Here is a 21,533-nt window from a genome sequence, read left to right as displayed (position 1 = left end):
GGCGTGGGGTTCCACAAGAACGGACAAGCATTTTCGATTGTGCTTTTGGATAATGTCTATGTTGAGACTTCATGCAGTCGTCTACCTCGTGTCTGTGCCAAAGATGATGTTCATGTCAGACACCACTCGATCAAGAATGCATCTATGCCTTCTCATAGATCCAATCGAACTGAGCAGACTTGTAAGACTGAACCTCCTCAGGCTTGAACCAGAGGGCGATCTCCTTCTTCGCGCTCTCAACACCGTCCGAGCCGTGGCAGACGTTGCGGCCGACATCGATGGCATAGTCACCACGGATGGTACCAGGGGCGGAGGCAAGAGGGTTGGTAGCGCCGAGGATGCCTGCGGTATGGTCAGTTATGGCATGCTTCGACTTAAGATAGCACTTACTGCGGCCGGTCTTGCAAGCATCGCGGCCCTCCCAGACCATGGCGACAATGGGACCGCTGAGCATGTCTACAGAAAATCAGTGACGTCGACAGAGGAGACGGGTAATCGTCGTACAGGTGACAAGGCCCTTGAAGAAAGGCTTGTCGGAGAGGTCCTCGTAGTGCTTCTCGAGGTGCTCCTTGGAAGGAGAGACCATCTTCAGGGCGACCAGCTTGTAGCCACGCTTCTCGAAACGCTGGATGATGTCGCCAACAAGGCCGCGCTGCTCAAGTTAGCTTTCGTCTCTGCACAGAGGTCCGCAGACTTACCTGAACGCCATCAGGCTTAACAGCAATGAAACTGTTGTCATCGTCAGTATCGGAGCCGCATTTTTACTACTTGCACCTACGTCTGCTCGGTGGACATGATTGCGGTTTATGATTCGTAAGGATCGTACTTGAAGGAAGAAGACAACTGGCACAGAACCTACGGTGAGAGAAGTATAGCACCGACCTGCAGAAATTCTGCAGAGTGGGGAGCGAGGGGCAGTCTATTGTCACGATAGGAAGGCTAGCCGACTCCGCAGCTGCAGGGGACAGGGACAACATTGGGCAATACTTGAGGCCACCATACCGCTCAATTGATACTTTTATTCCAGCCACGAGCAGTATCTAGGACCGGTTTGCCTAGACGTGAGCCTCGCTAGACACTAGACATGGCGAGATCATCTAGACGGTCGGCAGTGCCGCTGGTCTCTTTCTCGGTTCTGCTCTTAGTGTTGCTTCTGGTCTGCCCTGCAGGTAAGCGGCCAGACTCTGGACTGGGATGAAGCTTGACATTTTCAGTGACGGTGAAGCACCATGACTTCAAACGATGCGATCAGTCTGGCTTCTGTGCCCGCAACAGAGCTCTGGCGGACCAGATGACTGCCCATGGGAAGCCCGATTCGTCGCCATACAATCTCGACGGAAGCTCGCTGAAGCTCAAGAATGGACAACTCGACGGAATGGTCCTCAAGACATTGGCGAACAAGGAAGTCGTGAAGCTACCTTTGATTGCCTCTCTGCTCGACAACGGCAAGGCTCGAATCACGATCGACGAGGAACGACGCCAGAAGGGCGACATCGAACTCCGACACAACAGCATAGCGCGGAAAGAGAGATACAATGAGGCGGCGGCTTGGGCTTTGACTGGAGCAGGACTCCAGCCTCAGAAAGACGCCAAGCTGTCCAACTCCAACGGCAGGAGCGAGATCACATGGGGCCCCAAGTCCGAGTACAGACTGGTCCTCAGCCATTCTCCCTTTGTAGTCGAGTTCTACACGGGCGAGGACAAACAAGTCGTGTTAAACAGTCGAGGCTTTATGAACGTTGAACATTGGCGACCGAAGATCGACAAACCCAGTGGTGATGAGAACGAGACCGAGCCCAGGGATGTTCAGCCGCAGGAAGATGAGAGCACTTGGTGGGAAGAGACGTTCAACGGAAACACCGACTCGAAACCCAGAGGGCCCGAGAGCGTTGCCATGGACATTTCCTTTCCCGGGTATGGCCATGTATATGGCCTCGCTGAGCACACTGGGTCACTCTCATTGAAGGAGACACGGGGCGGTGATGGCAACCATGACCAACCTTATCGGTTGTACAACAGCGATGTATTCGAATACGAGCTCGACAGTCCGATGACTCTTTACGGTTCCGTCCCATTCATGCAAGCACACCGAAAAGATTCTACCGTCGGTGTCTTCTGGCTGAATGGAGCTGAGACGTGGGTCGATATTACCAAGGACAAGCACAGCACTTTGGGTTTTGGCAGCGGCGTGGTGGATACCAATACCCACTGGATGTCGGAGAGCGGCCAACTGGACCTCTTTGTCATGCTTGATGCTACCCCCAAGTCACTGTCGAAGACCTTTGGCGAGCTGACTGGCTACACCGCCCTCCCTCCAACTTTTGGCATCGCGTATCATCAATGTCGGTGGAACTATGTCAGTGATGAGGATGTGAAAGATGTCGACCGCAAGTTCGACAAGTCCAACATCCCCTACGATGTAATCTGGCTTGATCTGGAATACACCGATGACAAAAAGTACTTCACATGGGACGACATGACATTCCCGGATCCAATCGGAATGGAGCAGCAACTTGAGGCAAGCGAGCGCAAGTTAGTCATCATCATCGACCCCCACATCAAGAACAAGGCCGGGTACCAGGTAGTAGAAGAATTGAAAAGCAAGGACCTTGGCATCAAAAACAAAGATGGGAACATCTTCGATGGCTGGTGCTGGCCTGGCAGTTCTCACTGGATCGATGCCTTCAATCCTGCTGCGAGAACGTGGTGGAAAAGTCTCTTTCCATATGATAAGTTTAAAGGCACATTGAAGAATGTCTGGATTTGGAACGACATGAACGAGCCTTCTGTTTTCAACGGACCCGAGATTACGATGCCCAAGGACAACATCCACCATGGAAATTGGGAACACCGTGATGTACACAACATCAACGGCATGACTTTCCACAACGCCACATACCATGCACTCATCGAGCGCAAGAAGGGAGAAATTCTCCGGCCGTTCATCCTGACTCGTTCTTTCTACGCTGGCTCACAACGATCGGCCGCCATGTGGACCGGCGATAACCAGGCCAGCTGGGGTCATTTGGCGGCCTCAATCCCCATGATCTTGAACCAGGGCGTTGCGGGCTTCCCTTTCGCTGGCGCCGACATTGGCGGATTCTTCGGCAATCCAAGCAAGGATTTGCAGACTCGCTGGTACCAGGCTGGCGCCTTCTACCCTTTCATGCGCGCCCATGCTCATATCGATACTCGGAGACGCGAACCATATCTGCTCGGAGAGCCCTACACTGGCATCATGGCACAAGCAATGAGGCTGCGGTACGCCCTTCTTCCCGCCTGGTATACGGCATTCCATGAAGCCTCGACCGATGGGTACCCGATTGTGCGGTCACAATATTACGTTCACCCGGAGGATGAGAAAGGCTTTGCCATCGATGACCAGCTCTATGTTGGTTCCACTGGCTTGCTCGCCAAGCCGGTCGTGACCGAAGGTGCTGAAAGTGTTGAAGTATACCTTGCCGACGACGAAAATTATTTCGACTACTTCGACTACACGGTCTATAACGGAGCCGGCAAGTCGCATCATGTCGCGGCGCCGCTCGAAAAGATCCCTTTGCTAATGCAAGGCGGCCACATCATTCCGCGCAAAGACCGGCCCAGGAAGAGCTCCGGTCTGATGAAGTGGGACCCGTACACGCTCGTTTTGGTGCTGGACAAGCAGGGAGAAGCCGAAGGCACGCTGTACGTTGACGATGGAGAGACGTTCGAGTACCAACAAGGGGCGTACATCCACCGTCGCTTCAAGCTCACGGACGGGAAGCTCAGCAGTGAGGATATCGGCACCAAAGGCGCCAAGACGGCCGCGTACCTGAAGACGATGAGGGACGTGAGGGTGGAGAAGATCATAGTGGTGAATGCACCATCCTCGTGGGAAAGCAAAGCGGAAGTGCCTGTCTCCGGCGGCGCGGCGGCGGAGCTCATCTACCACGCCGCGGAAGGCAAGAAGGCGGCGTGGGCTGTGGTCCGAAACCCTGGAGTCGGCGTTGGAACCGACTGGGTCGTGGACTTTGGTGCCGCAGCCGAGAGAAATGTGCGGACGGAGCTCTAGACTGTAAAGTAGCCGCTGTAGACTAGCAAGCGAACGGCGATAATGTCGGTAACCCCAAACCACCGCTATGCTATACTATTCCTAGATTCGGCAGCTCGTACGGCCGGTGCACCATAGCCGCGGCGTCCGCGCGGGCCGCCCGCTCCCAAGCCAAATTCGACACGCCCTCCGAGCACCCCAAGCCGACGGCGATGCCGGGCGGCAGCCGCGCATGAGCACCCAGTCTCGACATGGGCAGCCGGTGCTCTACAGGCGGCAACAACCGATCCTCCTCGTCCGACACGGTCGGCGCATACCCGCCGTCATCGGTGGTCCGGCCGCGGCCCCGCTCCTCGAAGACGACCACGCTCTCAATGGCGTGCAGACACGCGTCGGCGGTCCACAGGTTCTCCTCGCGCGGGGCCTGGTGGCGCAGCAGCTCGATGGCGCGGCGGCGGATGCGCGGGCGCCGGCACGCCCAGGCCGTGTAGTACAGGCAGGGGACGAGCGTCAAGTCGCAGGCGAAGACGCTGTCTCGGGCGGTGCGGAAGGCCATGGCGCGGTCGGCTTCGCAGACGGCGATTTCGAAGTTGGGCTCGAAGTCGTCGAGGAGGGCGAGGTTGCTTGCATCCAGGGCGGCGCGGAGCTTGACGAAGTAGACGTGGTACAGGACGAGGAGCTGGGCGAGGTAGCGGCGCGGGTCGCCGGTGCTGTGCAGGATGCGTTTGAGGGCGGGGTCGTCGCGCCAGGCTTGCATGCGGGTGGTGAGGGTCTGTTGTTCTCGCGAGTGTTCTGTGGTTATGCTAGGGGCGGTGCTGGCCGCGTAGCAGAAGACTTGGACGTCGTAGATGGTGTCGTGCAAGTCTTCCATGAGGTTGATGACGCTGGCTTCATCTGTCTGGGGTTGACTAGGAGATCTTGGTCTTTTTGCACGTTGTCGCTGTTCAGGAGTCAACCGGCAGCCAAAGACGGATAGTGGCAATAACGATCGAAGCATCATGGGCGATAGAGCATCCTGGATCTCGGAACTGAGCTTTGGATCTCGTTCATGGAGCCGGAAAGACTGATACAGCAGCCGAATACCTCGGTCGGGGCGCCCGGACGAAAGTTCGAAACCAGCAAAGAAGAAAGTTCCTAGCACCGATAACGAAGTAATAGGCTTCGCAGCCGCGGCACGAAGACTTCGGCCGTACCATTCCATTGCTTGTCGTCGGTAGCCCAAATGAAGATCTTGGTCTGAACATGCGCTTTTTCGTGAAGGGTCCGGACTTGGGTGTTGCTTGAGAGTCGCAGTAGCGATGAGTGCGTACCAAAGAGACTCATCCTCCATGGCAACGCGTGGCACGAGTTTCTGCCAGAAGTTGATGTCCACGATATTCGTGGCGCAAGGAGTCATGTACTGTAGGAAGAAGTGGAAAGCACACTGTTCACGTGGGCTGCGGTCTGGATACAGGGACACGTGTACGGGAGAGGGCGACAACTCTTCCGTAGTAGCGGCTGATAGAGACGTCGATCGCGACTGTTGGACCAGTTGAGACCTCGCCGCTGAGGCTGGTGCGAAGATTGCGCGATGCACGCCATCGCATGGGAATCCCTTGCGGACGCAGTTTTGACATGATGGTCGCTGTTCATCGCACTTGATACGCCGTTGTCTATGTCTGTCAGAGAGCGAGATGTCGCGAGTAGGGAAAAGCGTGCCTGCAGGTTGCGCAACCAAGCCGAGAGCGACCTCTACTGACTCTTTTTGTTGGCGCCATCGATATCTCGCACCCGGGTCAGCAGCAGATGGTGTTTGTGAATGCGATTTGAAAGTAGTAGCGCGTGAGTACACACAGGAACGATTGCTCGCACACAGTCCGCGCCGATAGTGCAAGGCGTCCTGTGAAGTTCCTGTTCCGGGAGTCAACACTCCGTTTGGGGCCAATATCGAGTCATGATGTCAACGAGCTGCCAGGCAGAACCTGCATTAGTGTGACTCGATATAGCACTAGGCCGAGACTTGCTCGATCGACCTACACAGGGTCGCAAACAGGAGACCAGCTCCGATAGTGGAAATCTTCGAGCATCGAGGCTTGCGTCGAATGATGGTAGAAGACCGTTCCATTGGGGCATCACAAGAGGTCTTCGTAGGTGAGCTTCGGATATGCCAAGCCGATGCTGCCAAGCTTACTTCGGCTCCTGCCGACTCTTCGAAAAGGTACCTGCATGTGCATCTCACTTCACCCTTACACTCCTGCGAGCATCTAGCGCCTAACGAATGTACTACACGGATAGACTGCATTCCGGAGCTGCTTGCATATCCACAAATGGTACTGCCGCTGCAAATGGCGGCGATGGCTCTGCGTTTCAGATAACGCCGCTAAAGCTACAGTCCGTGGTTAGCCAGCCGTGGTTAAACGTCTCGATTCGATAGTGCACGTCGTCGCAGAAACGCATGGACTCGAACCGGCGCCTTTGACTGTCACTGAAGCGGGTTTAATCAAGCTACGTCGTGCCTAGGTTGACTCTAGAGGACCTCTTGGCGTCTCAATGCAACTAACGGGTAGACGGCTCACACAGCTTCCGCTTCGCAGGTTGGGGCAGGCTCCATCCACATTGAGATTTCTGCCGCACTTTCGAACGTGTTGACGGCCATCTGGCTCGCTTACTGGTCGACTGGGTGCCGTGGACGAATAGCCCTGTAGCAGATCATGAAGCGGACATGCGGGCCATCCGGCCACTGCCTATATCTTCCCACCAGGGATCTGCCGGCGGACCACCACGGCCTTGGTAGCCGAGAGCTAAAGAGGTTATCCTACTGAGAGACATGAAGAAATGCATCGAGACATTTGTGTGGTCTTCGGGAATTCATGGTTGATCTGATCTCATCTGCTTTGTTTTGGTTTTCTGTGAACGTTTTCGACCGCGACGCTGGTCAGCGGTACTATATCCTGCCTCATATCTCTGTTCTATCTCGTTTGGGTCTCAAGCGAGCAAGGAAGGACTTTTCTGACCCCCTGAATGTCTCTCCTACGTGTCTATCTTACACGTCAATGGCGTCGACCACGACACCCTTGACCCAATCGTACTGCATCAGGCGGCTGGCCTCTTGGGCACTCTCGTGGCTGACCAAGGCACTGACCAGATACAGGGTCGCGTCCAGGCCACTGGCGGGGCCGCCGGTGGTGATGACACGCAAGCCGCCTAGCTTCATGTTGGCGCGCTTGACGATGCTCTCACGGCGGGCATTGCTCATCTTGCGCAGCATGCTGCCCTTACGGGCATTGCTGGGGCGGCGGTTCTTGTGGAAGACGTAGGGGTTCTCCTCCTCGTTCTCGCCGATCTCGAAGCGGCCGTGGTTGACGACGTAGCGCTCTTCCATGACATCGGTGCGCTCCTGAGTGTCGTTGTTGGAGGATTCTTGACACAGGTGTTCCATCTTGATATAGTAGTCCGGGTGAGTGGTGGCTGCAAGGCCTTGCAGAACACCCAGCTTGGCCAGCAGCAATGCGGCGGTGTCGACGGCGAGGAGAGATCGCTCACGGGAGGGGTCGCTGATCTGAAGATCGGCGTAGGCTTTGATGAGGTCGAGAGGCTCGCTCTCGTCTTTGAGGATCTTGAGGACATTGCCGCCAGGGATGATGACAACATCAAACTCCTTGAGACGTTTGTGTGCTTCGGAAAAAGAGATCTGACCGCCGAGAGGAATGCCTGCGTTGGTCATGGTCTTGGGCTCGGCGGCGCAGACGGTGATGTCGAAGGCTTTGCTGTCTAGGACGGAGTTAGTTGAAGCCACTGCAGGAACGAAATGATGCTTACCTGGATCGGAGAAGTTGAAAAGGGACTTGCTCATGACCTCTAGGGGACCGGCGACGTCAAGGAGGTTCATCTGATCGTGAAGGGCGACCAGAACCTGAACAGGCTCAGCATCGCCGGCGTCTTGAATTGCACTCATCTTGACGGTGTTTGTAGTATGTGTGGTGATGAAACAGAAGACAGAAGTTGATTTGTTGTTGAGGAGTTGTGTAAGAAGAGTGCGAAGGGGTGAGATCACTCGTGCTGTCGGGTGACACTTGATCGCACCACGCTGGCAGCCAGTCGCGGGGCCCCGCGTTGACCCCTAGACCGCCCCGCGACTAGGCCTTGGCAACGTTGCCCACTAAAAAGAATCTCATCGAATCACTCTCGGCCAGCATTCGGGGAAAGCGTGCTGCAGCCAGATAGCTAGGATTCCAGTTCCCTCGTCACGGGAGCTTATTACAACGCCGGATATGAAGCCGGTGTTGGTCAAGGTTCATGAATGACAGGAAAGAGTGTGGTGCCAGCAACTGACTATTCTGTGCCTACAGCCCTCGAAGGTCTCATGCCCGAACAGAACAAACCCGCAGACCTAGGTCGCGTCATCAGCATGCGCTCTAACTCATACTCTTGCTGCATAACGAGGACTTGTGACGACGATTATGCTCAGTCGCTAATAATCAAGCTCATTCTACGGCTGCCTGTTCCCACCAGGTACGCCAAAGGCGGCGGAGGATTTGCCTGATACGTCAAGATGCCTCGGTATCTTGTGAGCGTTTTAGCTGATCAGCCAGATTATAAAGAGTTCAAAGTCTCTATCGACCTCAGCAAAAGGGTACGCTTTGCTTTGCCTTGGGATCTGTAACAACATGTCGTCCACTTACCAAAAAGTCGTCCTCGCCAAGCGGCCTACTGCTGACATCGTTCCTGGTGAAACGTTCCGCCTGGAACGAGATTCGGTTCCTCGCGAATCGGATCTCAAGGATGGAGAGGTGTTGCTGGAGGCGAGGTACCTGTCGCTCGATCCCGCCATGCGTGGGTGGCTAAGAGGTACACGTTCTCTCTTCTTCTGAAACGAAGAAGCTAACAGCAATATAGATGCACGAAGCTATATACCGCCCGTGCAGCTCAATGAGGTAATGCGAGGGCAGGTCATCGGCGTTGTCAAGGCGAGCAAGTCAAAGAAGTTCCCCGTGGGAAGCATCGCGACTGGCACGACTGGCTGGGCAGAGCTAGCGGTTTCAAAGGACAAACACCTCGAGAAGGTGATTCTCCCCAAAAACGGCCGCCTGACTGATGCTCTGAGTGTACTTGGTACGGTGTCCCCACCAACCTTATGCGATGCCCTTCTGCTTACCATGACGTAGGCACAACGGGCCTAACAGCCTATTTTGGTATTCTCGATGTCGGCAAGGTGAAGGCCGGCGACTTTGTCGTGGTGTCTGGTGCCGCGGGCGCCACTGGTTCAGTCGTCGGCCAGATAGCCAAACTCAAGGGTGCAACAGTGCTCGGCATCGCTGGCAGCGACGACAAATGCCAATGGCTGAAAGAGCTGGGATTCGACGACGCACTCAACTACAAGGACAAAGATTTTGCTGCCAAGTTCCGGAAAGCCACCAAACCACTCATCGATGTCTTTTTCGACAATGTTGGAGGCGAAGTCCTTGACTTGGCTTTGTCCCGCGCAAAGGCGCACGCAAGATTCGTCATGTGTGGTGGTATCAGCCAGTATAACACCGACAAGCCGCAAGGTCCGAAGAACTATCTCATGATCGTTGCCATGCGGATACGAATGGAAGGCTTTATTGTCTTCGACTATGCCAAGGAGTACCCGCGAGCGCTGCGGGAACTGGCGCAGTGGCTCGAGGAGGGCAAGATCAATCGGGGAGAAACCATCATCAAGGGCGGACTGGGCAAGGCAGAACAGGCCCTCATCGACCTCTATAAAGGCGTCAATACGGGCAAGCTGCTTGTCGAGATCAAGGACGGAGGAGACGAAGAGAGGCTCAGGGCAAATCTTTGAGGTCTTCAATACCTATACAGATGCAGCGACCTCGGCTACTGGTCCCGCATAGCTCTCGATTGGACGCCGTCGTTGTACCAACACCATAGCCGGCCCTAAGTTCTTACCACAGCTCGCATCTACCGTCTCGGCACTCGTCCTAAACTCCATAGCGGAGTCTTCTCCCACTAATACCTCGGCGATCTCTTGGTGACCCCAATTTCCCACCACGATGCCCATGCGGAGAAAAGATGGGGGCGAATCCCGCATATCCATATTCCCCCAATCCCAAATGCTTTCCTCCACGGTTGCTCGGTTGCCCGATCGTTGGGGAAATCACCGGTATCGTGGTGCCAATGCTGATCTCTCGTGGCTTCAAATGCCGGAGCTCTCGCTCGCTTCTTGGTATTCGCCTCGTTTCCTTCCTCCTTCTCCCATCCTACCATACTGATTTGCTTGACTTGCTTGACATTTCAGCACAACCATGGCCGAAAAGGATCCTAAGCACCTTGAGAATGCCGACGAGGCAGAAGTTCTCAAGGATGATTCCTCGCCGCCTTCCAACCATGCCTTGGACATATCCGGCGTCAACAAGGCCAAGGTGTTAAGGAAGATGGATCTACGCATCATCCCGATCGTCACCGTCTTATACCTCTTCTCATTCCTGGATCGCGGGTGAGCTGGCCGAGATTGAGTATCAAACATGTCACACTGACCGTATGTCTCTCCAACAGAAACATCGGCAACGCTCGTATTCTTGGCATGGAAGACGAGCTCGGTCTTGTCGGCAATCAATACTCCCTGTGTTTGACCGTCTTCTTCTTCCCATACTGCGCTTTCGAATTGCCTTCCAATATCTTGTTGAAGAAGCTCCGACCTTCGGTAAGGCTGCCGCAGCAACCCTTCACTGCCCATCACTGACCGGTATACCTCGACAGATATGGCTCCCTTCAATAAGTAAGTTGCTCAAGCTGTGTGTATCACAACACGGGCGGCCTATCATCTCCCTCCCGATCCTCCGATGTCCGACCTTCGAACTTGTGTACTGATCTGCAATGTTCACGACTTCAGTGATTGCGTGGGGTTTGTGTACCACATTCATGGGATTCTGCCAGAACTATCACGGCCTGCTCATTGCCCGAATCTTCCTTGGGGTGGGCGAGGCTGGTCTTTTCCCGGGAGTCGCCTACGTAAGCACATCCTCCCCATTCGTGCCCCAACTCCCGAGAACCCACTCATCTGGCTCCTTCATACACATGTCTACAGCCTCACTAATTCCTGCAGTACCTGACAATGTGGTACGCACCCGAAGACCTTGCGTTCCGCCAAGGGATGTTCTTCTCCGCCGCCTCGGCCGCAGGAGGCTTCTCGGGTCTCCTCGCCTACGCCATCAACAAAATGGACGGTCTCGGCTCTTTCTCCGGCTGGAGGTGGATCTTCATCATCGAAGGTGCAGTCACGGTCGCTGTCGCCGTTCTCTCATTCTTCCTGATCCAGGACTTCCCGGACAAGGCCAAGTTTTTGACTCCCGAGGAGAAGGCGTGGGCCATCGAGCGCGTCAAGTACGCCTCATCTGGCCGCCGTGCTGGGGAGACCGGGAAAGTTGAGGAGACGGCAGAGGCTTTCAAGTGGAAGTACGTGCGGGCTGGCTTGTTGGACTGGCAGGTGTGGGTGGCTATCATCGTACGTTCCATCTCATCTGCTATCTCTCCTCTCCCTTTGCCTCTATCTCACCTCTGCCTTTTACCCTCGACTAGTACACACCACTGACCACCCACTTCGGCACATGCAGGTCACATGGGGCTCCTCCTGCGTCCTCTACGGCATCAGTTTCTTCCTACCCACGATCGTCAACCAGCTCGGCTACACCGCCAACGCGGCCAACCTTCTCACCATCCCGATGTACGTCGCCGCCTCACTTGCCACCGTCGCGCTCGCCTGGCTCTCCGACCGCCGCCGCGTTCGCTACCCATTCGTCCTGGCCATGCAGCTGCTGCTGGTGCTAGGCTTCATCTTCTGCATCGCCGGCTCCGCCGTCGGCGGCGGCACCAAGCTCGCGGGTCTGCGCTACGCGGGCGTCTTCCTCGCCACGCTGGGCTGCTATCCGTACTACATCGTGAATCTGACGTGGGTGGCCACGAATGTGAGCCCGACGTACAAGCGCGGCGCGGCGATGGCGCTCCAGATCGGTTTTGGCAACCTGGGGGGCGCCATGGCGAGTAACTTTTACAGGACCCAGGACGCACCGGGGTATCTGATGGGGCATGGTATCGAGATGGGTTTCGTGGTGCTGGCCATTGTGTTTGGTGTCTTGTTGCGGTGGATGTATGGGCACATCAACAAGAAGAGGGACGCCGATGTGGGTGCCGCGGACAGGTATTCCGACAATGAGTTGGCTGAGATGGGGGATCGTGCACCGACATTTCGATATAACTACTAGAGGGCTGTGTGAGGTGGGAGGTCGTCGTTGGCCACCGGGAAATGCTCGGGGCTTCAAGATATCTTCATTGCACCGAGTTCCCCTCACCTTGTTGTCCTCTTGCAGCGGTCAGGAGCCGTAGACAGTAGAGTCAAGAAGACTGAAGCGTCTTGACCAGAGATGTTCACACGAAAGGCCTCCCTGTGCTCTCAGCGGACAAACCTAGCCGAACCTGAGGGCCCTGTCCTGTCTCTGACCAACAAGAGGCCTCCTCGTGGACCTCTTGTGTATCTCTGACCGAAAGGTAGCTAAAAGTCTTGAGCCCACCCTGAGCTCACGTCACGTACATGATACTGAATGATATGAGAACGGTGGCAGGCCTCCATGTTGGACTCAGCATGTGGCCTCAACCGGACACTCATGTGTTGTCTGCTTCACGTAGACTATGTCAACTCGACCGTGTGTCTGCATCGAACAGTGTCTAAAGAGTGGGGGCTGTACTTGGTACCTCAGCGGACGGATCCACATGGGCCCTGATATGCTGTCTTAAATAGATGGGAGGCCGGTCTGTCATATGAGACCGTAAATTCGCTGATGGTAAGACACTTGAGAGCGCGGACTTTTGAAGGAATGGAAACTCCTAAGCCTTACAAGACGTGAAGCGCTTGATTCGGGAATGAAGGATGGCCCCATTCCCCTTGAGACATCACGGACACTATTATGACGGAATCTATGTTCTAATGGACCCTTAAACAGCTATGTAAGGCCATGGTGATCCCTATCTAGGTCAGTCCCACCCCTCACTCCTCGGCCACAGCAATCCTGCGCTTGATCAGCGGGCTCTCATCGTTGATTCTCTCATAGACATGGGCATCCAAGCAAGCCTGCCGACTGTTCAACACCGCAGGCCTCGTCCTCTTGACCATTTCCCGCCTGTACCTTCGACATGCCTCCTCCAATTCCCGTTCCCGCTCGAATACCAACTCGTCCTGGCCCTCCAGCAACGAACCCACCTCTCGCACCAACACCTGCACATCCACAATGCCATGATTCGCCGCCTCGCCACGAAACATGGTCATCGCATGAGCCGCATCCCCCACCAGCACCACCCTGCCCGCGCCCTCCCTCGCTTCCCACCCCCGATCCCCCGCGAGCGGCGGCACCCAGTCCTCCAGCGCAATACTCTTGCACTCAGCCTCCTCGGGAATCGCCTGCACGATCCCCGCGAACGGCTGCGCCCACCCACGCGCCACACGCTTCATGAGCCTCACGCGCTCGACATTCCCCACCGGGACCTCCGTCGGCTTCTCGTCATCCCCCAAGAACCCCGCGCGAAAAGGCCAGGAGACCAGGATCTGACAGTCGTGGCCCGCGGCGGCCTCGCCTTGGCGGTCGTTGCTGGAGGGCGAGTCCAGGAAGGAGAACCAGTGGAAGGCGTCAGTGGCCGGGTCGCCGGCCTGGTAGAAGAACGGGTCGAGGGCGCGGGCCGTGAGTGAGAGGGCGGCCGGGTATACGGTGCTGACGCCGAGGAGGCGCACGGGGAGCGGGGTGTTGGCGCTGAGGGAGCCCGGGAAGAGGGCGCGGCGCACGGCGGAGCGGGAGCCGTCGGCGCCGATGAGGAGCGGGGCGGTAATACTGTGCTGGGGGTTGCTGGGCGTGGTGAAGGTTGCGGTGACGCCGTTGGGGGAGTGGTGGAAGTCTTGGAGGGTGTGGGACCACTGGTTGAGTTAGAAATGTGAGCGCGCCTCAGGGATTGAAGGGGGGGGGGAAGGAAGCGTCTGTGTTTTCTTACCTGGATATCGATCCCTTCCATCAGCAAGCGACGGAACTTCTCACGCGCCATGCGGATTCGCTTGTTGGGCGGCACCTTCCATAGAGCTTCACCCGTACGCAAATTGAAGAATAGAAAGTTGCCATTGTCGCCATTTCGGCTGGCTTCCGGGTCGACGTAAGCCTCTGGCAGGCGGTCGATGATGTGCTGTGGTAACAGCGAGAGGAGTGCGTCGAGTGCCCAGTGGATGGTGATACCCCAACCCTTCCCGCGATGGTCGGCGGTGGGATCCCGCTCGTATATGACAAATGGGATAGAGCGTTTCTTGAGGGCCTGTGCGAGGAGCAGGCCGGTAATGCCAGCGCCGACGATTATTGCGCGGGGTGGTGGGGTGGCCATGGTGGGAGAGTTATGCGAGAGGTGAGAGTGGAATTTGGAATATATATGCACGCTTTGATACCGCACTATACCCCACCTCTCCTTTCGACACGGCCGATCATATGCATGGCTATCAGCAAGGATGCAGATTGGAGTCCCTCGACAGGCTGGAGAGCAGTCTGACCGAGTTGAAGTGCGCACACAGTTGATTAATGGGGAAAAATCGTACAAGCCGTTGCATGCATGCGATCTACTAGTACCCACTGCATAAATACAATACGGTCATTTACATACGCTGCCTGCTTCTCAACCTTCGGCTCGAAGATCCCTTTCATCCTATCTGACTTCAGTCTGGATAGCTCTTGATCTCGACAGTCGTTGTCTTCATGATATGCTGGTCGTCCGCGCCGTGTATTGGCAGGATCGTCTCCTCTGAATCTGTCCTGGAGGAATGGCTGATCTTGCTCATGACGCCAACAGGCAAGGTTCTGTTAACAGACCCGAGCTTGATAGCACCACTGCCTGTATGGGCATGCGACCTGCCTGGACCATACTGGCCGTAGCTGTGCTCGTAGGTCCCCTTTCGGGACTTGTTTGCAAACCATGTAACGAGCGGAGTCAGGGTTGGCAGGCATGTCAGAAAGATCTGATCTCGGGTTAGCAACGGCCTTAAGCAAGGGGAATTTTGAGAACCTACCCCGACATTGAGCTCGACCGTGCCCCATAGTACAAGACGGGTGCTGTTCCCGTTCTTGGCAATGACCTCGATCTGGACCATACGCATGATGCTGCAGATGGTGGTGAACAGCCCAAGAGAGAATACAGCTATGAGGCCGATCTTCTTTCTTGAGTTCATCTTGATCTTCAGCAACAGCGGAACGGGTAAGAGGATGATAATGATATCGCAAAGGATCGTGATGGCGGCAAGGACATAGAACTGGCCACATCAGTGACTGGCTTATGCAATCGGCGTCAGGGAGTCCACAAACCGTTATAACATTGTCGAGGCATTTCCCTTCTGTCCGAGGTCGCCATGACTTGTGCACAGGACTGCACTGAAAGAGCAAGACCAGTGTACCACCCAAATGTGACAAGACAGCAAAAGTGAGCATGGCGTAGATAAACGTCCTGTACCTAGATTTGTCCTTTTTGGTTCTTCCACCGGTTATGCGAAGGTAAGCAAGGCACAGAGCCACCTTGAAGCCTGTGATACCAGCCATGTAAATTGGTCGCCCAGCAAAATTGATTTCCGAGTACTTGTTCAGGTTGCTGGCTGGCCGTAGGCTGATAGGCAACCCGAGTCCCCATCGTGTTTGTCCAATGCATAGACCTGCGTATGATATCCCGCAAAGCTGAGGAGTTCAATGAGTGCTGGGTACAGATCGGTACGTAGCGAAGTCCTTACCATGGAGAATATAATGACATAGTCATCAGTACCAAGAGACTTGATCATGTATGTACGGACGTACAGCCGCAGCGCCACACACATAGTCATGATGGTGCTGAGAGTAATACACACGGCTACTATCAGTGGCCACTCCGACTGAGCATCAACCTCAGGTGAGGCATTCTGTACCCAAATCATGTTGTGGTCTGATCGATATTGTGTCGTAGAGGGGAGAAGTAGATGAAGCTGGTACGTTTGACAGCCGAGTTGCGTAGATAACTACCGTGCTGGCATGCTTGGAAGGAGAGATAGAAGGTAGAACCCCGAGCATGCGTGGAGAAGAGATGAGACCTGATACTTGAATACCTCACCAGAGGAAGCAAGATCGCCGTAGAGGCAATGGCTGTAGAGGGCTCGGCAAGAATAGCATCAATGCTGCATGCGAGCACCTGGAACCTGGGATCGTTGTCGCAGCAAGGCTAGGAGAGTATCCTGATAGCTCTCCAAGACAGCTTCAGCAACACCCTGCAACCACATGTTCTCAGCTGTTCCTCGGGTGCAGATCGCTGCAAGGGTGGTCGTGCCAGCGTGAGATGGGGAGCATTGCTTTTCACGTCACTCAGTCACAGTGGTAACCTAGTATGGAACCAGTAGTGATCTGCAAAACCTGTCGCGATTAGCGAACCACGAGTTACGTGAAACGAGAAAATTGCCCTGACAGTCTATCCGGAAGAACAAAAGTCATCCCCTCAGGCCTTGGAGGCTCGCGAGGCTAGCTCGCTGCTGGTGACACCTCGACACTGCTACACCTGGTAAAAGGGGATTCATGAACTGCAACAGTCTTCCAATATGCCCGGGCAGGCGTTTCTTCGCATCAGTTTTTGGAGAAGTCCTTTGACTCGTAGAGGCTTGACTGCAAGTCCGGAGGTGACGTGGAGCGCCAGCATGTGCAGGCCTTTGGGGGCAGCAAGTCCGGTTCCCGGAAGTCGCTAATAGACTGACACTTTCGAGTGTGATGCCGCTTGAAGCAAGATCGCCCCGAGGTTATGGTATTCGACCAAGCTCGGCCAGGCTCCGTGCAGTTACAACGCGTGTCGACAGGACATTGACTTCGGTACCTGGTATGGCTTGGGGCGGCTCAGCTGTGACACGCGGTTGACAGTCGCTGACGATGCAAGGGATGAGGATGAAGTGGCATGTGGTAGCTTTTTTTGACACTGCAGCAAGCAAGGGTGATAACTATCGACGTCGTTGGTTAACGAACTCCACCCAGCGGAACCCAATTCCTGGTGGCTTGCTGTCGATAGGCTGCTGGCTAGTTCCGCTGCTCCTCCGCGCCACTCAACGTCGATACGGCAAACAGCTGTTCACGTAAACCATCGCTTCTGCTGGACTGCCCATCTCCTCCCTTGCGACTTCATTGTATTTAGGAGGTCCATCAGGTTTTCCAAGTCTTCTTCGGTTCTACCGACGACTGCGTGAACCGGGCACACCTCAGTGCTGTACTACATCCGACCTAATCTGCTTGCAGCGATAGGCGCGAACATGCCCGTAGATCCACACTGCTCGGAAGTTTGATAGGATCTTCAGACCATGCTTGCCTGCTCTTGCAGCACTCCAAGCCGTCAACATCAACATGGCAACGATCGACGGCGGGAGGCTTTCGCACCCTAGTCCCGTCCCGCAGGGTGAACTCTGGAGCCCCTCAATGTGTTGCACATCCAATGAGATCAGGTCGCAAATGAGTTGCGTGCGGTATCAAGGCAAGCCACAGTTTGTGTCGGCCCCTCATGTGTTTCTATCCTAGCAAGATACTCTTGGTCGGCAGTCAAGCGACTCTACGGAGCGCTCAGCGAAGTCGCCCTTGGTTAATCGGAGGGTGTCTTTGCCGTATCCTGCGATTAGCTAAGGCTCTTGCAGTCGGAGTCCCTCATCTTCTCTTTCTATCTTAAATCCCTTCGTCCGTCCTCTATACTCACATCCGTCCCTCTGGTGCCATACATTGCCATGGATTCCAAAGGAGCACGCGTTGACGACACCGGGGTGTCAAGCCCGACAACCTCATCAATCTCTGGTGATCATGTCAAAGATCCCGATCAGGCATACACTTTTCTCAAGCAACTAGGTGAAAAGGATGGCCGTCATTCTGAAGTCAGCATCAAGGCCATTCGTCGCAAGGTGGATTGGAGGATTGTTCCCATCATGTTCCTCTGCGTAAGTTGTGCCGATGCCCGCGATTATCTCAGTGCACGCATACGTGAGACTCTATACTGATCCGAAATTATAGTACACAATGCAGTTCATCGACAAAGTGTCCCTCAACTATGCCGCCGTGATGGGCCTTGTTCCAGAGCTGAAACTCCGTGGAAATGATTTTACCAATGCTGCAACTGCCTTCTTCATTGCCTATGTAAGTCACTGATCCAGGAACCAAGCAACATCGCCCCAGTATCCCTGTAGCCAGCTATGCAGCACTGGGGATGGTGAAATCAACCAGTTGCTGGTTTTCTTGAATCAAATACTGATCCATGGTCTCCGATATATAGCTAGTCACCGAAGTCCCAACGGCCTACATACTCAACAAAGTCCCACCCGGAAAGTACCTTGGGATCAATGTTGTGCTCTGTGAGTTTGTTCCATCCATCCTGAACATCTGACAATCAGATTGGTCGCCAAAGTCATGTCACGGCACCAGGAACAAAGTCCTCCCTTTAGTGGGCCCCGTCCTTGAATTGCCGGCTCCCAAGTCTCTCCTCGCCGCGATCCATGTTCTAGAGTCAGAGTACGGCGACTGATTCAGAGATCTCTAGGGGGTATCGCTACCGCATGTACTGCTGCGTGCCATAACTACTCGTCCTTGCTTGCAGCACGCATTTTCTTGGGCATCTTCGAAGCCGCGATCGCTCCATGCCTTATGCTCATCAGCAGTCAGTGGTACACCAAAGCTGAGCAGGCCCCTCGCTTCAGTTTCTGGTACTGTGGCCTGGGCATCGGCCAGATCCTGGGTGGCATTATCTCCTACGGTTTCCAGCAAGTAACCCACACCAGCTTCGCTGGCTGGCGTATCATGTTCGTCTTTCTTGGTGTACTCACCGTTATTATCGGCACCATTGCCTTCTTTTTCCTTCCGGATTCGCCAATGAAAGCGCGCTTTCTGACCGATGACGAGAAAGCTGCTGTTCTGCACCACACTGCCGAGAACCAGACGGGGATCCAAAACACCCACTTCAAGCTTGCACACATTTGGGAGGCACTACTCGACGTACAACTTTGGCTGATGACGCTGATCACCATCCTCATTTCGATCTCAAGCGGTGTCGTGACCACGTACAGTGCCACTTTGATCCGCAATATTGGCTACAAACCTGACAGCGCGGCGTTGCTGAACATGCCATCTGGCATTGTTTCCATCGTGGCCACCCTCGGTGTCGGTATCGGTGTCAGGTACATCGGTGCCGGCCATCGTTGGTTTTGGCTTGTGCTATGCTGTGTTCCTGGCATTCTAGGTGGCGGGCTCATGTCGTTTCTACCATCCGGAAAGACAAATGCGAACAAGGCTGGCCTCCTCGCAGGCGTTTATCTGGTAAACAGCGTTGTTGCGACGTTGATCGTTTTGTATCAGTGGACTGCCAGCAATGTGGCTGGTCATACAAAGCGGGTATTCAGCGTATCATTGATAGCCGGCGCATTCAGCGTTGGAAACATTATCGGGCCACAGACATTTCAGGCAAAAGGTACGTGTTACATTCTATCTCTCCTTCTCTGCGGATATCCTGACCAGGTGCGCAGATGCTCCGCAGTTCATCCCAGCGAAGATTACTGTACTGGCAACCCAAAGTGCAGGCGCTCTAATGGCATTTGTTCTGTTCCTCTACTACCGCTGGGCGAACGCCGCAAAGGACAAGAAAATGAGTCAAGTCGCAGGCAGCGAGAGAGGACAGTGGGATAACCTGACAGACAAGGAGAACCCAACCTTCAGATACGTGTACTGAGGCCTCGAGGAGAGATGAGATGGGGTAGGTGTCCGCCGTTCAGTTTCATCCTGGCTTCATAGTGCTCATCGAGCAAGAGTAGCTCTAGTCTCTTGTCAATATCCATACTATTGCACAAAGATTCCCGTTACTGAGTCGTTGACATGCAATGGATCACTGCTACCTCGAGACCTCTCCAACTTTCAATATGCTCAGCTGGAAGAAGGGGACAGATGTCTGCTGGAGAAAAAGGCATTCGGAGATAGCGACATGTATCTCCGCCCTCTCCAATCTTCAACTTTCTTGCGCAGGACATTGACACTCATCACTTTGGAGCCGTACGCATTCCTGCACGACATATCTCGACGTCTCTGCAACCGTTGATTGTATCCAGCCCATCCTCGAATAACAGAATAGAGCATCTGCTCATGGCTACTCCATCCATCTCCTCGGCGCGCATCCTACTCGAAGCTCTCCGTCCCGTCCGAACTCGACCAAGCTGTCAATGTCTGCGACTTGAAGCGACGCGCCAGAGAACCTCTCAACAGAGGCGCAATGTATCAACAGCGACTACACAGTTCTCTGAGATGGAGGTAGATACGCCAGCACCTCGATGGGCGCAGACACCACCTGCAATGAAGGCTCCTTTTCCTGTCAAGCAGCGATCAGTCGGAGGCCGGCACGACGTGAACAAGGATCCCCGAAGACTAGACGAAATGTATTCCCGCTTCTTGGGCAGAGATGGTCCCAAGCTGCTGTCCGAGGAGAGCAAATGGTTGGCTGTCACCCACAAGAGCTTTGACCATGGCCGGAGAGGGTTCAACGACCGATTAGCGTACTTGGGTACGATTGCCATTAAAAAGCGCGGTACGAATATTGACGTATAATAGGCAAACGAATAGTTGAGCTACAGACGTCGCTAGGGCTTCTGAGTGTGTCAGAGTCGTCGAGCACGATCGCCGGAGATGACATTTACGGACGGGAACCTTTCAGCCATCCAGCCGTCGATGCAGTCGAGTGCCTGTCAGAAGAGACGAGAGCGTCTTTTACACATCACAAAAGGATATCAAAAATCGCGGAGCAGTACGGTCTGCCAGCGGTCATGAGATGGGTACCCAAGAATGTAGGTGGTGGTATATCTCGTTCAACATTCACGCGCTAACATATTGCAGCCCGACAGCCTCGTTGCCTCCGGAGCAGACATGGTCTATGCTCAAGCCATTTTCGCCATCATCGGGGCCCTATCACTGGAGCAGGGAGGCGCCGTCGCCAACAAGATAACAAAAGAGCGTATTCTGCAGCCACTGGGCATCGGCGCACCACGAGTGCAGGGACCTTAAAGGCTCGATATCAGTGTAATCACCATGTACAAAATAGAGATGTCTGGGGCTTCTGACACCGCCTGAGCAACCTGTTTAAGTGCTCAGCCAGCTCTTATAGCACCTTCACGGTCTTTCTCCGCGCCACTATATCGCAAGAACTAGCAACTGAAGAGAAGCAGCTCAGTCATAGCAGAATGCCAGACTTCACCGCGAAATGCTGTGTTGCACTGTCTGTTGGGCGCGTATGTAGATTATCAAGACAAGAAGCCAGAGGCCAGAAATATATATCTGAACTTTTTGAACTCCGCAAACGAAACTAAGCTCTTTTGGGATTGCGGGATGGCTGCCGCGGTGCGGTGGCATGCCCTCGACTTTAGGCCACATGGAATCTCCCAGATTACTGTCTGAGGCGACACGACAACCACATTCGTGCCCGCCCCAATATGCGCGTCCTTGCATTCAATACACTGGTACAT

General features: G+C 54.7%; 10 protein-coding genes across 10 annotated transcripts; 5 read left to right on the top strand and 5 right to left on the bottom strand.

Annotated features, from left to right (window-relative positions):
• Positions 1–142: 142 nt before the first annotated feature.
• Positions 143–795, bottom strand: HMPREF1541_10201 (nucleoside diphosphate kinase; the record flags this gene model as incomplete). Its single annotated transcript, XM_008714872.1, has 5 exons — positions 143–342; positions 391–456; positions 505–652; positions 699–729; positions 779–795. 5 exons carry the CDS (start codon positions 793–795, stop codon positions 143–145), a joined length of 462 nt encoding a protein of 153 aa, XP_008713094.1.
• A 496-nt stretch (positions 796–1,291) lies between these two features.
• On the top strand, positions 1,292–4,051 carry HMPREF1541_10200 (uncharacterized protein; the record flags this gene model as incomplete). The annotated part of the gene is made up of 1 exon (XM_008714871.1): positions 1,292–4,051. The coding sequence occupies one exon, from the start codon at positions 1,292–1,294 to the stop codon at positions 4,049–4,051; it is 2,760 nt and encodes a 919-aa protein (XP_008713093.1).
• A 70-nt stretch (positions 4,052–4,121) lies between these two features.
• On the bottom strand, positions 4,122–5,646 carry HMPREF1541_10199 (uncharacterized protein; the record flags this gene model as incomplete). Its single annotated transcript, XM_008714870.1, has 2 exons — positions 4,122–5,429; positions 5,482–5,646. The coding sequence occupies 2 exons, from the start codon at positions 5,644–5,646 to the stop codon at positions 4,122–4,124; spliced, it is 1,473 nt and encodes a 490-aa protein (XP_008713092.1).
• Positions 5,647–7,052: 1,406 nt separating this feature from the next.
• On the bottom strand, positions 7,053–7,964 carry HMPREF1541_10198 (uncharacterized protein; the record flags this gene model as incomplete). Its single annotated transcript, XM_008714869.1, has 2 exons — positions 7,053–7,780; positions 7,829–7,964. 2 exons carry the CDS (start codon positions 7,962–7,964, stop codon positions 7,053–7,055), a joined length of 864 nt encoding a protein of 287 aa, XP_008713091.1.
• A 712-nt stretch (positions 7,965–8,676) lies between these two features.
• HMPREF1541_10197 (uncharacterized protein) lies at positions 8,677–9,830 on the top strand (the record flags this gene model as incomplete). The annotated part of the gene is made up of 3 exons (XM_008714868.1): positions 8,677–8,857; positions 8,906–9,121; positions 9,175–9,830. 3 exons carry the CDS (start codon positions 8,677–8,679, stop codon positions 9,828–9,830), a joined length of 1,053 nt encoding a protein of 350 aa, XP_008713090.1.
• A 463-nt stretch (positions 9,831–10,293) lies between these two features.
• Positions 10,294–12,249, top strand: HMPREF1541_10196 (uncharacterized protein; the record flags this gene model as incomplete). The annotated part of the gene is made up of 6 exons (XM_008714867.1): positions 10,294–10,484; positions 10,544–10,691; positions 10,748–10,766; positions 10,881–10,999; positions 11,094–11,492; positions 11,602–12,249. The coding sequence occupies 6 exons, from the start codon at positions 10,294–10,296 to the stop codon at positions 12,247–12,249; spliced, it is 1,524 nt and encodes a 507-aa protein (XP_008713089.1).
• Positions 12,250–13,028: 779 nt separating this feature from the next.
• HMPREF1541_10195 (uncharacterized protein) lies at positions 13,029–14,398 on the bottom strand (the record flags this gene model as incomplete). Its single annotated transcript, XM_008714866.1, has 2 exons — positions 13,029–13,946; positions 14,021–14,398. 2 exons carry the CDS (start codon positions 14,396–14,398, stop codon positions 13,029–13,031), a joined length of 1,296 nt encoding a protein of 431 aa, XP_008713088.1.
• Positions 14,399–14,723: 325 nt separating this feature from the next.
• On the bottom strand, positions 14,724–15,962 carry HMPREF1541_10194 (uncharacterized protein; the record flags this gene model as incomplete). The annotated part of the gene is made up of 4 exons (XM_008714865.1): positions 14,724–15,023; positions 15,075–15,314; positions 15,367–15,729; positions 15,783–15,962. 4 exons carry the CDS (start codon positions 15,960–15,962, stop codon positions 14,724–14,726), a joined length of 1,083 nt encoding a protein of 360 aa, XP_008713087.1.
• A 1,809-nt stretch (positions 15,963–17,771) lies between these two features.
• HMPREF1541_10193 (uncharacterized protein) lies at positions 17,772–19,756 on the top strand (the record flags this gene model as incomplete). Its single annotated transcript, XM_008714864.1, has 5 exons — positions 17,772–17,978; positions 18,052–18,174; positions 18,311–18,389; positions 18,575–19,498; positions 19,554–19,756. 5 exons carry the CDS (start codon positions 17,772–17,774, stop codon positions 19,754–19,756), a joined length of 1,536 nt encoding a protein of 511 aa, XP_008713086.1.
• Positions 19,757–20,163: 407 nt separating this feature from the next.
• Positions 20,164–21,075, top strand: HMPREF1541_10192 (uncharacterized protein; the record flags this gene model as incomplete). Its single annotated transcript, XM_008714863.1, has 3 exons — positions 20,164–20,578; positions 20,626–20,858; positions 20,908–21,075. The coding sequence occupies 3 exons, from the start codon at positions 20,164–20,166 to the stop codon at positions 21,073–21,075; spliced, it is 816 nt and encodes a 271-aa protein (XP_008713085.1).
• Between the last annotated feature and the right edge of the window lie 458 nt (positions 21,076–21,533).

This window comes from Cyphellophora europaea (assembly GCF_000365145.1).
Source record: "Cyphellophora europaea CBS 101466 unplaced genomic scaffold supercont1.12, whole genome shotgun sequence".
NCBI classification, from domain to species: Eukaryota; Fungi; Ascomycota; class Eurotiomycetes; order Chaetothyriales; family Cyphellophoraceae; genus Cyphellophora; species Cyphellophora europaea.
Note: the sequence above shows the minus strand (reverse complement) of the source record. Positions and strands in the feature narration are given on the sequence as shown.